The sequence below is a fragment of the Ovis canadensis genome, chromosome 2, assembly GCF_042477335.2.
Source record: "Ovis canadensis isolate MfBH-ARS-UI-01 breed Bighorn chromosome 2, ARS-UI_OviCan_v2, whole genome shotgun sequence".
NCBI lineage: Eukaryota > Metazoa > Chordata > Mammalia > Artiodactyla > Bovidae > Ovis > Ovis canadensis.
Window position 1 is genome coordinate 215,840,487 of NC_091246.1, and position 13,991 is coordinate 215,854,477.

The 13,991-nt window shown below is 38.7% G+C and overlaps 1 protein-coding gene across 1 annotated transcript in view; it reads left to right on the forward strand.

Moving 5' to 3' along the window:
* The first annotated feature begins 4,304 nt into the window (after window positions 1-4,304).
* The window catches only part of PTH2R (parathyroid hormone 2 receptor), a 96,662-nt gene continuing 86,975 nt past the window's right edge, over window positions 4,305-13,991 (forward strand). The window contains exons 1-2 of the mRNA XM_069578219.1: window positions 4,305-4,821; window positions 10,788-10,890. Coding sequence (XP_069434320.1) covers window positions 4,714-4,821; window positions 10,788-10,890 — 211 coding nt within the window. The 5' untranslated portion in view covers window positions 4,305-4,713. The remainder of the gene's footprint in view (window positions 4,822-10,787; window positions 10,891-13,991) is intronic.

A 13,991-nucleotide genomic window follows, 5' to 3' on the forward strand; every position in this document is an offset into this window, starting at 1 on the left:
ATTAAATAATAAAACCCACCCAACCCAACATACTTATTCAGTGTGTTTGTTTTTCATCCTTTAAAAAATGTTATAATCAATCAGTAAAAGGCCAATCTTATTTCAAAATAATTATGAGCAGACCACATATCTTAGCTTGTGGTGGGTAGAGGAATTTTGTTTGATTTTTTATTCTCCTCTGTGATTTTATGCATTTGCAAAATTTTCTCTTGGAATATGTATTATAATAAAAAATGTGACTAAATTTTTTTCCCCCCTCCATGCAGCTTGTGGGATCCTAGTTCCCCTGCCATCAAAGCCAGAACCCATGCAGTGGAAGAGCAGAGTCCTAACCACTGGATCACCAGGGAATTCCCAAGAATTTTTAAATACATTTTTTCCCTTTGGGTTTCCAGAAAACATGAATAGAGAACATACATTTATTTGTACTTCCTGTTTAAAATCCTACTGAAATGAAAGAAAATGCATATCCACATTTTAAAAGAATCAAACTGCATCATACTGGAAAACAAAAAATCCCTGACATGGGTACTCTAAAATTTTTGAGAAATTCCTGGAATGTTAAAAATAGATACAATTGTAAACACACACAGACAGACACACAGATATAGACAGGCAAACACAGACACACTCACAGACACACACAGCAGCTGCACAACCATATATCCTAGCTTGTGATTAAAAAGCTTTAAAGAACTTAGAGAAATGATCAAAGCAATTACTTTACATAGATGATTAACTAACCTCAAATTAATTAATTGATTTTAATGCTTTAGCTGCCTTTCCTCTAAATGCAGAGCAGCTAACAGCAGCAATCTTTGCTCCCAGCATGAAGCCTTCCAAACTCGTTTCTAGAGACCGTAGGTGGTCTGCTCAAGAGAAGCTCAACCTGAGAGTACTGAAGCCCCAGGGAGAAGCAAAGCAGAGCCTCTTATCCTTCAGTTCTCCCCAATAAAAACCAAGAAAGAAGCACAACATTAAAACAAGGGAAAATGGCTGTACTTAGAGATGGATAAACAGAACAACAGCAAAAATAGTCCTCAAAATAAGGCTGTCCAATCTGCAATTTGGGGAATGTCAGGAGAATAGCCTGTTTGTCCCCATATCTCCCTCTTACCAGGTAGGCTGACTGTTGACCCCAGGCCCTTCATTGCATAGGATAATACACTTTTCAAAGAAGAAAAAGATTGCACAAACAGGACAGGGAGGCCAGGTGTGCTGCGATTCATGGGGTTGCAAAGAGTCGGACACTACTGAGCAACTGAACTGAACTGAACTGAACAGACCTTTCAACTGCCCATGAGCCCACACCAGCTGTGTGTATCAATCAATCTAGACAGAGGTGTCCAAACTTAATCTTGTATGAGACTCACCCAGGAGCCTGTTAAAAATTCCTGAACCCGATCCTTGATATCGGGGTTTAGCAGGTCTGAGGTAAAGCCCCAGAAGGTGCCTTTTAACAAGCATGCCAGCTAATTTTGCAGATGGTCAGCTTATGATTTAGACAAAAACAAGCTAACAAGTAAATAAACAACAAGACATAAAATGAAACTTTGCCATAAATAAACAGATAATTTCCTCGGGACCAAGATTGGCTTGAAATTGAGTTCCTTTATCATCTGGATCCTGTTTTTCACTTGTGAATGTGGACGATCAGAACCTTTACCTAGTTTTCATTGATTTCAAGGATTGACATGATGTTATTTACAAAGACACTTGGTGGTTTAGCCGTTTCATCAACTTTGCACAAAGCTTTGTTTTTTTTCCCCCAATTATCAGTTTGTACAAAATCCTAATTATTCCATGTTGACCCACAGTATAAGCGATTATAGCATTTTATGAGAAGAGTGACAAATATCCTGATGCTATCACAGTGATTTGCGTAATTATTTTTTTTAATTTTACCTAGCATGCCAAAACATGTACTGTGACACATCAAAGATGTCCAGACATTTTGCCAGATGTACCCTGGGACAAAACTTCCTCTGGCTCAGAAGTACCTCTGTAACACAGTAAATTATTCTCAAGTTTTGGGAGGGGGCACAAACAAAGAAATGAAAATAAAAACTGGCTGGAAAAGTGTTTCTGGTTTTGTGATGCCTAAGGAATATGGCAATGGCACCCCACTTCAGTACTCCTGCCTGGAGAATCCCACGGATGGAGGAGCCTGGTAGGCTGGGGTTGCTGAGGGTTGGACACGACTGAGTGACTTCACTTTCACTTTTCACTTTCATGCATTGGAGAAGGAAATAGCAACCCACTCCAGTGTTCTTGCCTGGAGAATCCCAGGGACAGCGGAGCCTGGTGGGCTGCCGTCTATGGGGTTGTACAGAGTCGGACATGACTGAAGTGACTTAGCAAGGAATATGAAACAAAATTTGCAATAATACTATTGCATACATGAGAACAGATGATCAAAAGTGGCACATGATAGAATATCTAGACCTTGGGCAAGTGACTTGGTGTCTATTTCCTCATCTCTAAGTATGGATAACAGTAATACTATCTCACAGAGTTAATTGTAGAGATTATTTTGAGTACATAGAAGAGTCACTGGAATGTAGCAAAGCACTTATTAAATGCTGTCAGTTTTATTACTGTGACACATCAAAGTATTATTTTCTTGCTTGAGTAGGGTAGTATAACAGTTAATAATTCTAAATAATTTAATCAAACCAGGGGCTTCCTTGGTGGTTCAGTGGTAAAGAATCCGCCTGCTAATGCAGAAGATACAGGTTCAATCCCTGGTACAGGGAAGATCCCTTATGCTGCGGAGCAACTAAGCCCAAACACCACAACTGTTGATTCAGTACTCTAGAGCCCGGGAACTGCAGCTACTGAGCCCACATGCTGCAACTATTGAAGTCTGTGTGCCCTAGAGCCCATGCTCTGAAACAAGAGAAGCCACTGCAATGAGAAGCCCTCGAACTGCAACTAGAGAGTAAGTAGCCTTTACTTGCCACAATTAAAGACTGTGCAGCAATGAATACCCAGCACAGCCAAAACTAAATAAATTATTTAAAAATTTAATTAAACCAAGGATTTTAGATAATAGTGACTATGGAGAGTCCTGTTTTGAAAAAGTGTACCCCCCTTAAATTTTTGATAGAATAAGTGGAAAGTGAACTTTATTGGTAATTTTGCAGGTGTGTGTATATGTTATATGATTTAGATTTTGCTAATTTCAAAAAAGGACTTCCCTCCTGGCTCAGACTGAAGTCTGCCTGCAATGCGGGAGACCTGGGTTAGATCCCTAGGTCGGGAAGATCCCGCTGAGAAGGAAATGGCAACCCACTCAAGTACTCTTGCCTGGAAAATCCTATGGATGGAGAAAAGCACATGAAATTGTTTATAACACCTATCTGCACTATAAGCAGTAAAAAGGATAGGAGTGAACTTTTTTTAGATATGTAGAATTAGAAATAAAAGTTATCTATTTCTAGTATTTTAGAGCTGTCCAGTCATTATTAGTAAGGCTCAGTGGTAAAGAATCCATCTGCCAATGCTGGAAACCCAGGAGACCTGGGTTCTGTCCCTGGGTGGGGAAGATCCCCTGGAGGAGGAAATGGCAACCCACTCCAGTATTCTTGCTTGGGAAATCCCATGGCCAGAGGAGCCTAACAGTCTGCAGTCCACGGGGTCCTAAAGACCTGGACATGACTGAGCGACTGAGCACGCAGTTGTTAGCAATCTGCGTTTTAAAAGCAAACTCCGTTTTCACTTTGGCATTCAAATGAAAACCAGTGGTAACACGTCAGACGCTTATTGTCAAGAGGACATGAGTGAATTTGTGTTTCATCTATGGGAATCATTCTTTTCAAATTTTATCAGATGCTGGGAGACTGAATATTCTTCAATTCAATGTCTGTGAAGCAAAGTCTCTGGCATCTTGAAGATTATGCCTCTAAGAAAAAGAAAAAGACTGTCTCAAACGAAAGTGTTTACAGACAGAAAAATATTAAAGAATATTAGTTTTTTTAAATGTCTGGATCCAAAAATATAAAGATCCAAAAAAAATTTTGACCTAGATATTTCTGTTGGAGTAGAACCTCTCTCCGCCCCCGCGCCCCACAGGCACAGTATTAGTACAGTGGTTGAAGAGAAAGGCAATCGGAACTTCAGAGGTGTAGGTACTGTTCAGCTTAGAGTCGTGGATGGGGAATGCACCTGGCCTCCGAAACCTTTAACCACGCTGTTCGGGTCTCAGCGGCTGGTGGTCAACCCGCGTCTGCACAGGAGGGAAAGTTCGGGCACTTCTCAGCGACCCAGGGTGCCCATAGAGACAGGGCATTGGAACGTGGGACAGAGTGGAGGGAGGCAGGGACAGTGCGAGTTGCGGGTGGCAGCAGCGGCGCTCCGCAGCCGTCGCCCTCGGGTTCCCTTGAGCTGCGGGACAGAGTGACTCGGAAGAGAAGCGCAAGCGCCTTCCCGCCGCTCCAGCGTCCGCGCGGGGGACGCGCGCGCATCCACCCGGCGCGGGGCCAGCGAGCTAAGGCCGGGACTCGAGCAGCTCAGCCTGGAAGTACCGACCAAGGCGCGAGCCTCCGAGAGGCAAGACCCAACCCCAAACGCACGCGGTGCGGACAGCCTGGTCCAGGGCTTCCCGGCCGGTAGCCTCGAACCCGACTCCCAGTTGCGCCGCGTTCCCAGTCTCAAGTTTGCCTCGCGCCGGCCAAGTTGCGAGTGTGGAGCTTATCCCGGGCTCCGGGAAGAATGTTCCAGTTCCTGGCTCGGGCTGGTCTGGGTATGGCCGGGCCAGGGGCCTCGCTGCATTTCTGGGGGTGGCTGTTGCTCGGCTGCTGCATTCTCGCCGGAGCCCAGGTAAGAGCCAGTGCCCCGAGGTACCTGCTTCCCGGAGCCACCCGCCGGAACCCGGCGTTAGGGCCGCCGGGACTTGGCTGAGACCAAGGTGCGCAAATCCTTACACATCCACGCACTAACGCACACAGAGGCAGACAGACAGACACGCACACACAGAGGTGCACCCGGCAAGGTTTGACAGGCATATAGTGACAGGCTGCAGAGATATACTTTAGGCGAATGATGTCCTGGGGTGGTATTCCGGCCAGCATCTTGGCATCTGCTAAGTCAGAGGATATTTAGGAACCACGGCTTTCTGGATCAGTAGAGTGAGATTGAGAGGTGAGGAACTTTTCTTACTGTTAGACTTCTTGCTTCCCCGTTTAATTAAATTGTTTTTTGTCTGCTGGCAATTTACCGTCCGTTTTGAGAACTTAAATTTCTAGGATTGTTTGTGACTACTGCCTGAAAGGATAACTGGATCTCGCTAATACAGAATCATGCATCATTAAAGAGAGGAAACTAGGTAGAAAAATATACGTAACTTGTTAAAGCTGAGTTCGTTTTTAGAATAAGTGGCAATTGTCATTTTCGGACTGCTAGTATCCTTCAGAGAGTTTCTGGGTTATCTTTCACAAAGGAGCCTCTCTAATGTACAAGTCATAATTCATCCTCACATTGTTTTGAATCAAATAAAATGTAGGATTTACACTCAGCTTTTCAGACGAGCTAGAAAGAGATGCTTGTAGTGTCGAGGGGAATGCAGTTTAAGAGCCCTGTGACTGAATGACTGAAACCAATGTTATTTCTCTCTTTTGTTCGGAAGGGGGCGCATTTTGACCGTCAAATAAAGCCCCAAATTAGTTAGTTTTTTTTTTTTCTTTCTCCGTGAGAAAATTAAGGTATTAATTTATGCACGGATACTGTCTAAACTTAATACTATGTTCTTGGCTTTCAAACGGCCAGTTTAAATTTCAGTTATTCTAAACGTGCAGTTTTTGTGTGTGTGTGTGTGTGTGTGTGTGTTTTGCCCTGCTGATATGACCAGAATAGTTCATGTGAAATAAATCTGTTAAAAAAAAAAATCAAACGAGGTACGCTGTCATTGAGCAATAAAATTGTCAACGAATGCTCAAAAGTAGGGTATGCTCAAACCTGAAAAATTTCACCCAGATAACAGAAAGAATGTGAAAGAATGTAAAAAACGAAGAATTTGGTGACAGTGATAGAACTCGGGTGGTCACTAATGTTTCTGTCTCATAAGGTATTTGGATAATGTGCTTGAAAATGCAGCTTGCTTATATAAGGGGCAAATGACCTCTAACCATTTATTTTATTCAATGTCCCAGATTAATTTTTATAAGGAAATGGAGAGACATTGTTTAACACAACAAAGAAAAAAAATCACTATGCTACCATGGGAAGGATATTTCCTTTTAGCTTTAGAAAACTCAGGACATTGAACACTTTTTCTATAATTTTAAGTCAAAGTTTCTCAACATTTTGGGCCATGTAAGTCTTTGTTATGGGAACTGACTTGTCCATTGTAGGATATTTAGTAGAATCTCTGTCCTCTTTACACTAGGTCCAGTTGCAACCCCCAACCCTTGCCTGGCTGTGACGACCAAAAATGTGTCCAGATACTGCCCATGGTCCTTTGGGAGGTAGAATTGCCTCTGGTTGAGACCCGTTGCTTAACAATGATTTCCATTTATGTTTATAGATTGAGTTATATAAAATGACAGTTTGTGATAATATTTACATTTTTGGCACTTTAAACAAAATTTGAAGGTTACATTAAAGAGATTTGCATAGACACATTGACACCTTGTTTGGTGTTCAGTTTCTTCATTCCCAGCCAAGACATATATTTAAAAGTTTTAATATATTGATGGAACAACAGAGGGAACTCATCTAAGCAGAATTAGCTTGTGGCTTGTGTATAATAAATGCTTATTACCTGGGGAACACTGGATCACATTACAAAATAGATAACATAGGCCATTTCTTTCAATTGTTTTGAATAACTCTGTGGTCTTTAGTTGGTGAAGCTACCCCGCACCCCCTCCTTTCCCTCAGATCAGTTCAGAGGCTATGAATTCATGCATCCAGCATCATTGCAGAGCCCAGCAATACGTTTCCCAGTCAGATTTTCACATGGTAATGAGGACAACTGTATTAATGTCTGTAGTTTTTCTTTACTGTTAGTGGATCCTCCTGGAAACAGACTGAGAATAGGGGTATACATGTTTATTGGAGGGTGATGTCTGAGAAAGATAACTGGGTGAGGAAGCAGGGTTGCATGAGGAGACCTCAGACTGGGATGCAAGCCTGACAAAGTCTTGGCCAACCCCATGGAGAAGTAGTAAGCAGTTTGGAATCCCCTGTGACAATTAGCATGGTGGCTTTGGGTGGTAGCTTCTCCATAAGGTACCACCTTTGGAGTGGTATCACTCCATTGACTAAGGTAATTTTTATTTCTTTCATTCCAAGAAAATCTTTTTTTGAGCCCCTAGGGAGCTCAAGTCTCTTATTATTTATTCCAGTTTTAATTTTAAAAATGTCATTCTGTTCTAAGGGGCAGAGGTGCCTGCTCTGGGTACGAATTACGCAGTGGAAAGCACATCTGGTCACAAAGCTAGGGAGAAGAGAGCTACTGGCAAAGCATATATCTAAAAGAGTTGGGTGTTTCTAGAACTCTCCTGTCTTAGTAACTGACAAACAGAATTCAATAAACATATTCTTTTAATCCTTTAACTGAAACTTTTTGTCACTATATGAATGGAAGAGTGTTATATCTTTAAAGGTCAGAGTCTTGAGATTGGGCTATCCTATGTATTAATATTTTAGGCTGTAGGCAGCATTCTTTCACAAAAGGTGCAGAGCCAGCTTGACTAAGCATAGGCAACAGAACACAAAGGTTAAAGAAAAAGAGATCCACTATGGAGTCAGATGTGTTCTTCCCTATTACAAATGATCGTTTGCACAGGAAACATTGCTAAAATGTATTTTTCTAAATGTACTGCTTTGTTTTGGATGTAGGTGTTGCTTTTGGAGTAACAGACGCTGAATATGAAAACTGCTCTTTTGGTTTAAATACACTGTGAATAATAGTGTCCCTTTATGGTAAAGAACATGTGTTTCTGTAACATAGGTAGAAGAGAAAACAATGTAAAAGATGAACATTTTCTTACTTTCACTTGATGGAATAAATAAAGATCAATTTAACAGATCATCAGCACATGCTAATCAAACTTACCTCCTGGTTAAACCGGCCACATTTTTTTTTTTAGAACAAAATTATCTTTAGAAGCTGTAGTTTACATGAGGATTATGTTCCTGAAAAGATTATCCCAGTAAAAATGCTACATCTGTACAAAAGGAAACAAAAACAAATGTGTTCAGGTAAGAACAGTGCACAGTGTGATTTGAAATGTTCATGTTTAATAATTGAGGTCAGATTTCTCTCAATCAAATTTATAGTTCTGAAACTTGGTCATAGGTTACCCAGTGTTTTCTGGAATTAAAGTAAAAGAAAGTAACTATTGAATTGGAAAAACAGCCAGGAAAAACAAAACAAAAAACCAAAACAATTTGAATGGTGCCTGACTGTTTCTAGAGAATATTGGAAGAAGTCAGATTTTCCTCCCTGCCCACTCAGGTGACTCATCTCTTTCCATTTTGTTCTCTGTTTTTGATAAGTGAGATTTTATGGCAAACTTTTAGTGTAGCTGCCTTTAACTCACAATCTGCATTGTGTTAGTCTATTAGCTAAATTATGGTGTGTATTTCAATCCAAAAAGTTAGTTTTGATTATTTTCTCCTTTCACGTTAAAATAAATGTGGGTTGTATACTTGCTAAGTTGTATCCGACTCTTTGCAACCCCCTGGACTTTGCTCATCAGACTCCTCTGTCCATGGGATTTCCCAGGCAAGAATACTGGAGTGGGTTGCCTTTTCCTTCTCCAGGGGATCTTTGAGACCCAGGGATCAAACTTGTGTCTCTTGCGTTGGCAGGCAGATTCTTTACCTCGCCATGGGGAAGCCCATGAATACTATGCAGAAATATTTAAGACTATATACCTAATTACTAATCTACTCTATTACCTGATTTCAAGCGTTATTACAAAACTACAGTAATCAAAACTGCAGAATTCTGGCATAGAAACAGGCGCATAGACCAATAGAGCAGAATCAAGAGCCCAGAAATAACTTTTTGACAAGAGAGCCATGAATACCTACTGGGGAAAGACAGTCTCTTCAATAAATGGTGTTAGGAAAATGGGATTCATATAAAATGAATAAAATTAGACCCCCATTTTATACTACTCACAAAAATTAACTCCAAATGGATTAATGACTTAAATTTAAGACTCTAAGCTTACTAGAAGAAAACAGGGGTAAAGTTTCTTGACATTGATCTTGGCAGTTATTTTTTGGATATAACATCAAAATGCAAGCAACAAAACAGAAAATAAACAACTGGGATGACCTCAATCTAAAAAGCTTCTGCACAGCAAAAGAAATAATAGGTACATGAAAAGATTCTCAACATCACTAATAATGAGGGCAGTATACCTCAAAAGCACAATGAGGTATCCACCTCACACTTGTTAGAATGGCTATCATCAAAAAGACAAAAGACAAGATTTGGAGAGGATGAGGAGAAAAGGGAATGCTTGTGCACTATTGGTGGGAATGTAAATTTGTAAAACCACTCTGGAAAAAATAAGTTCCTCAAAAAATGAAAATAGAACTACTGTGTGATCGGGCAGTCTCACTTCCAGATAATACCCAAAGGGAATGAAATCACTATCTCAAAGGTTAGGTGTCTGTACCCTCTTGTTTATTGCAGCATTGTTTACAATTGCCAAGACATGGGAAAAATCTAAGAGTCCATGAAGGGATGAATGAATGAGGAAAATGCGATGCACACACACAGAGGAATATGATCCATCCATAAAGAAGAGGGAAGTCTTGCCTTTTGTGCAACATGGATTGACTTTAAAGCCATTATTCTTAGTGAAATAAGTAAGAGACAAATACTGTATGTTCTCATTTGTATGGAGCCTGAAAAGGCTGAACTCAGAGAGAGTAGAATAGTGGCAGCCAGGGCTTGGGGAGTGGAGGAAATGAGGGGACGTTGGTCAAAGGGTTCAAACTTCTAGCTATAAGGTGACTGAGTTCTGGGGATCTAGTGTATAATATGGTGACTATAATTAACAGTACTTTATTATATACTCAAAAGATTGTTGAGAGAGTAGATCTTAAATGTTATCATCACACACACGTTAAAGGTAATTATAGGGGGGAGGTGTTAGCTAATCTTATTGTGGTAGTCATTTCACAATATATAAATGTATCAAATCACTACATAGTACACTGTAAACTTAATTTATGTTATCTGTAAGTAATATCTCAATAAAACTGGAGGGAAAAAGGCAAAAATTAACTAGAAACCATTTGTAGTAACTCTCTTATTTCATAGATGAGTAAACCAAAACCCCAAAACATGGAATGATTGTCCAGTTTCACTGGTAATTTTTCAGTAGAGCTAAACAGAATCTTTTAGTCCATTTCTCCTTTTTATGTGCCATAATTGACATATTATAAGAGGACTAATAACATTCTGGGTCTTTGTAACATTCCAGGAAATTTTCAATATGTTTATTATTTTTTCTGATTATATTATATCGGGTTACCTAATTAAAATTTCCATAGCTTTTTAATTTTTAAAAAATGGTTTTTTTTCTTTAGGCTAAGCAGGTAAAATATGATTATTCTAAAATGTTATACATTGATGGATTTTGAATTTTGATTCAGATAAAGAACTACTTCTTTAGAACTAGTTCTATAAAGAACTATATCAAGGTAGCTTGATATCGAAGTAATTTTTAATTAGAAGGTGAAATAATGAAAGATTGTGTAATGGCTTAAAAAAAATAGTGGCATGTTTTTCTCTGTTTGTATTTTGTTCATATCTACAGCTGGATTCTGATGGCACCATCACTATAGAGGAGCAGATTGTCCTTGTGCTGAGAGCTAAAGTACAGTGTGAACTCAACATCACAGCCCAGCTCCAGGAAGGAGGTAAAGATGCTGAAGAAACTGTGTCCCCCATGTGTCCCACCCAAATCCTCACAAAGACTGCAAATCTCCTCCTTATTGAGTATTAGGGAGCTTCTCATCAGTCATTCCATGTTTGTGTGTGGAGAGGTGTGTGGCAGAATAACACTATTTTCATCTCTTTCACCATCATCTCTTCCCTCCCTGTGGGTGAGTGACTTGCCTGGTTTGTGAGTTTGGGAATAGACCAGGTATGTATATGCCAGCCTCTTCCTCAGACCTGTCTTTGGGATCTGTCTGTTTGCAGAGAGCATGCGTATTGTTTTGCCCTTGACTGTGCAGTCAGCTTCAAGGAGCTTCAAGGTGTTCATCTGCAGTTTTAGTAGGTAAAATTCAAAGGAGTCAATAGGCAAGCTGACTGATGCATGCATAGACTATGTTCTCCAAAAACTTTCTTCTCAATAAAGTGATCATTTTATCTTCATCTGCTGACTCCTTATGTAATTTTTCAATTAGTTCCAAGTGGTAAACTGTAAAAACAAAGCTACAAAACTGCTGACGAGTTTGTGGTGATGTTGGTGGTCTCAGGCGTCTCTACTGTTGCAGCTGGGGACCTGTGGCTTGTGTTCCTTGGGGTCTGGTGGTCACTCACAGCTGTCATTAGGGCCATTGGATAAAGTCATGTATTGAATTGAGTAGTATGAAAATTACAATGTTGTAAATAGGGAAATGCCTTGTCTTGATAGTTGATTGTATTCAGAGACATTTTTTTAAAAACAGAGAGGTGTTGTTTACCGAGTTCCCTAAATCTGCAGGCACTAGACGATGTCCTTAAAGCTGAGCTTTAAAAAGACGTGTGATTGATTTCGCAGTTGGTTATGATCAGAGAACGTGGTCTGCATGATATTAATTTTCAAAAATGTGCTGAGACTTACTGGCTTCTGTTGCGGTCAATTTTGATAAATGTTTCATGTGGTCTTCAAAAGAATGTGTACTGTTCAGTTTCTGAGCATAGTGTTTTATAGTATCCACTAGGTTAAGCTTATTGGTTGTATGGCTCATGTATTCTGTATCTATGATTTCTCATCTATTTGACTTACTCTTTTCTGATATATATATCTTAAAATAGCCTACAATGATGATGAAATTTTTGCTTCATATATTTGGAAAATATGTTATTGGGTATATACAAATTGAGAAATGTTATATTTCCTGGAAGTCAAACCTTCTATTGATATGAAGCATCTTTCTTTGTTTCTAGTTTACTTTTGCTTTATTTGTTTTATTTTTATTTTTTTACTTTTGCTTTAAATACTAAATACTAAAATTATTATATTAAAATAACAATATTTAAAAAATAACTTAGTTCTTTCTCTCTTGTTTGATATTTGCCTTGCACACCTTTTCCTATCGTTAAAAATCTTTAATTATGGTACAATGTGCATAATATTAAATTAATCATCTTAAATATTTTAAGCATACAGCTCAGTAATGTTAAGTATATTCACATTGTTATGATAAACCAATAGCCGGAAAATTTTCATTTTGCGAAACTGACACTCTAACTCTGTTAAGCAATTCCTTATCTTTTCCTATTTATTTATTAAACTTCTCTGTGTACTTATACTTTGGGAGTTTCATTTATAAACAAGACACGGGTGGGATTTTTCTTATCCATTTTGATAGACTTTGTCTATAATTAAAGAATTTAGCCAATTGCATTAATTATGATTATGAATACACTCTATTTGAATTTACCGTCTGTCTGGGCTTTTCATTTTACCAGCTCTTCCTATAATTCCTTCTATTCTCTACTTCCACCTTCTGTTGGCTTCTTTTGAATTGATCGAGACTTTTTTCCTTATTTCATCCTCCCTTCCCCTACTAGTTTGGAAGGTATATGTTATATTTAATTCTTTAGTGATTAGCCTAGAATTTTTCATGTTATATTAAAGAAAGTTTAAAGTTATCAATAACTTCCCTCTATCAAATAGTGTAAGCCTTTTGAAATACCTTAACTGCTTCCAAATTATATGCTGTTATCATACAGTTTTATATTAAGTGTAAGTTTGTATAATTTTTCTTCTTCCTAAAATACATCTTTTTAAGAGATTTTCTTACACTGGAATTTACTTATAATGATACTATAAGTAGTATCACTGCTTCTGGGTTTCCCTAGTGGTTCAGTGGTAAAGAATCCATGGGCAGATGCAAGGGTCAATCCCTGGGTCAGGAAGATCCCCTGGAGGAGGGCATGGCAACCCACTCCAGTATTCTTGCTGGGAAAATCCTGTGGACAGAGGAGCCTGGCAGACTACAGTTCCTAGGACTGCAAAGAGTTGGACACAACTGAAGCAAGGGAGCACTCATGAACACATAATGAACTCTGTATTTTTGTTTGTTTGACAAGGTATTAATTTCAATCTCAATCTTCAGAGATATTTTTTCTGGGCTAATGATCTTTGGATGAGAATTATTTACTTTTAGCTCCTAAAGATTTTATTTTTCCACTGTGGCTTCCATTGTTATTGTTGGCAAATTTTGTTGGTCATTAATTTTTCTCATTAGCTCCTTTTCAGATTTTCTCTTTGATTTTGAGGTTCTGCAATTTCACAGTGTGTCTAGGTATGGGTTCACTTGATTTCTGGAGTCTAAGGATCTGTGTCTTTCTTCAGTGGTGGGAATGTTTTGTTATTTTGTCTTTGAAAATTTGCTCTTCCTCATTTTCCTGTTTTCTCCATTATCCTTTGTATCTTGCATGTTTTCCTTTTCTTTGTTTTTCTACTGCTGTTTTGGTAATTTCTTCAAATGTATTTTCCAGTTCATCAACTCTTTTTCGAGCTTTGTCTAAAGGCTCTTTAATCCATCCATTAAATTAATTTTTATTATTCTATTTTTCAGTTTTGAAGTCTATTTAATTTTGATTTTTTAATCTTAAATATAATTTTAATCTCTTTCTTTTTTTCTCACTAGAAATATTTTATATTCTGCATTTGATATTAAGATAACCACAGACTTTGCTTGTCAATACTGACTACCACACATGGGGGCTTATTTCCTTGTGTGTCTAATGACTTATGATAAAGGATTTATGAGATCCTCATTTAATATCCATTCTTCTAGAG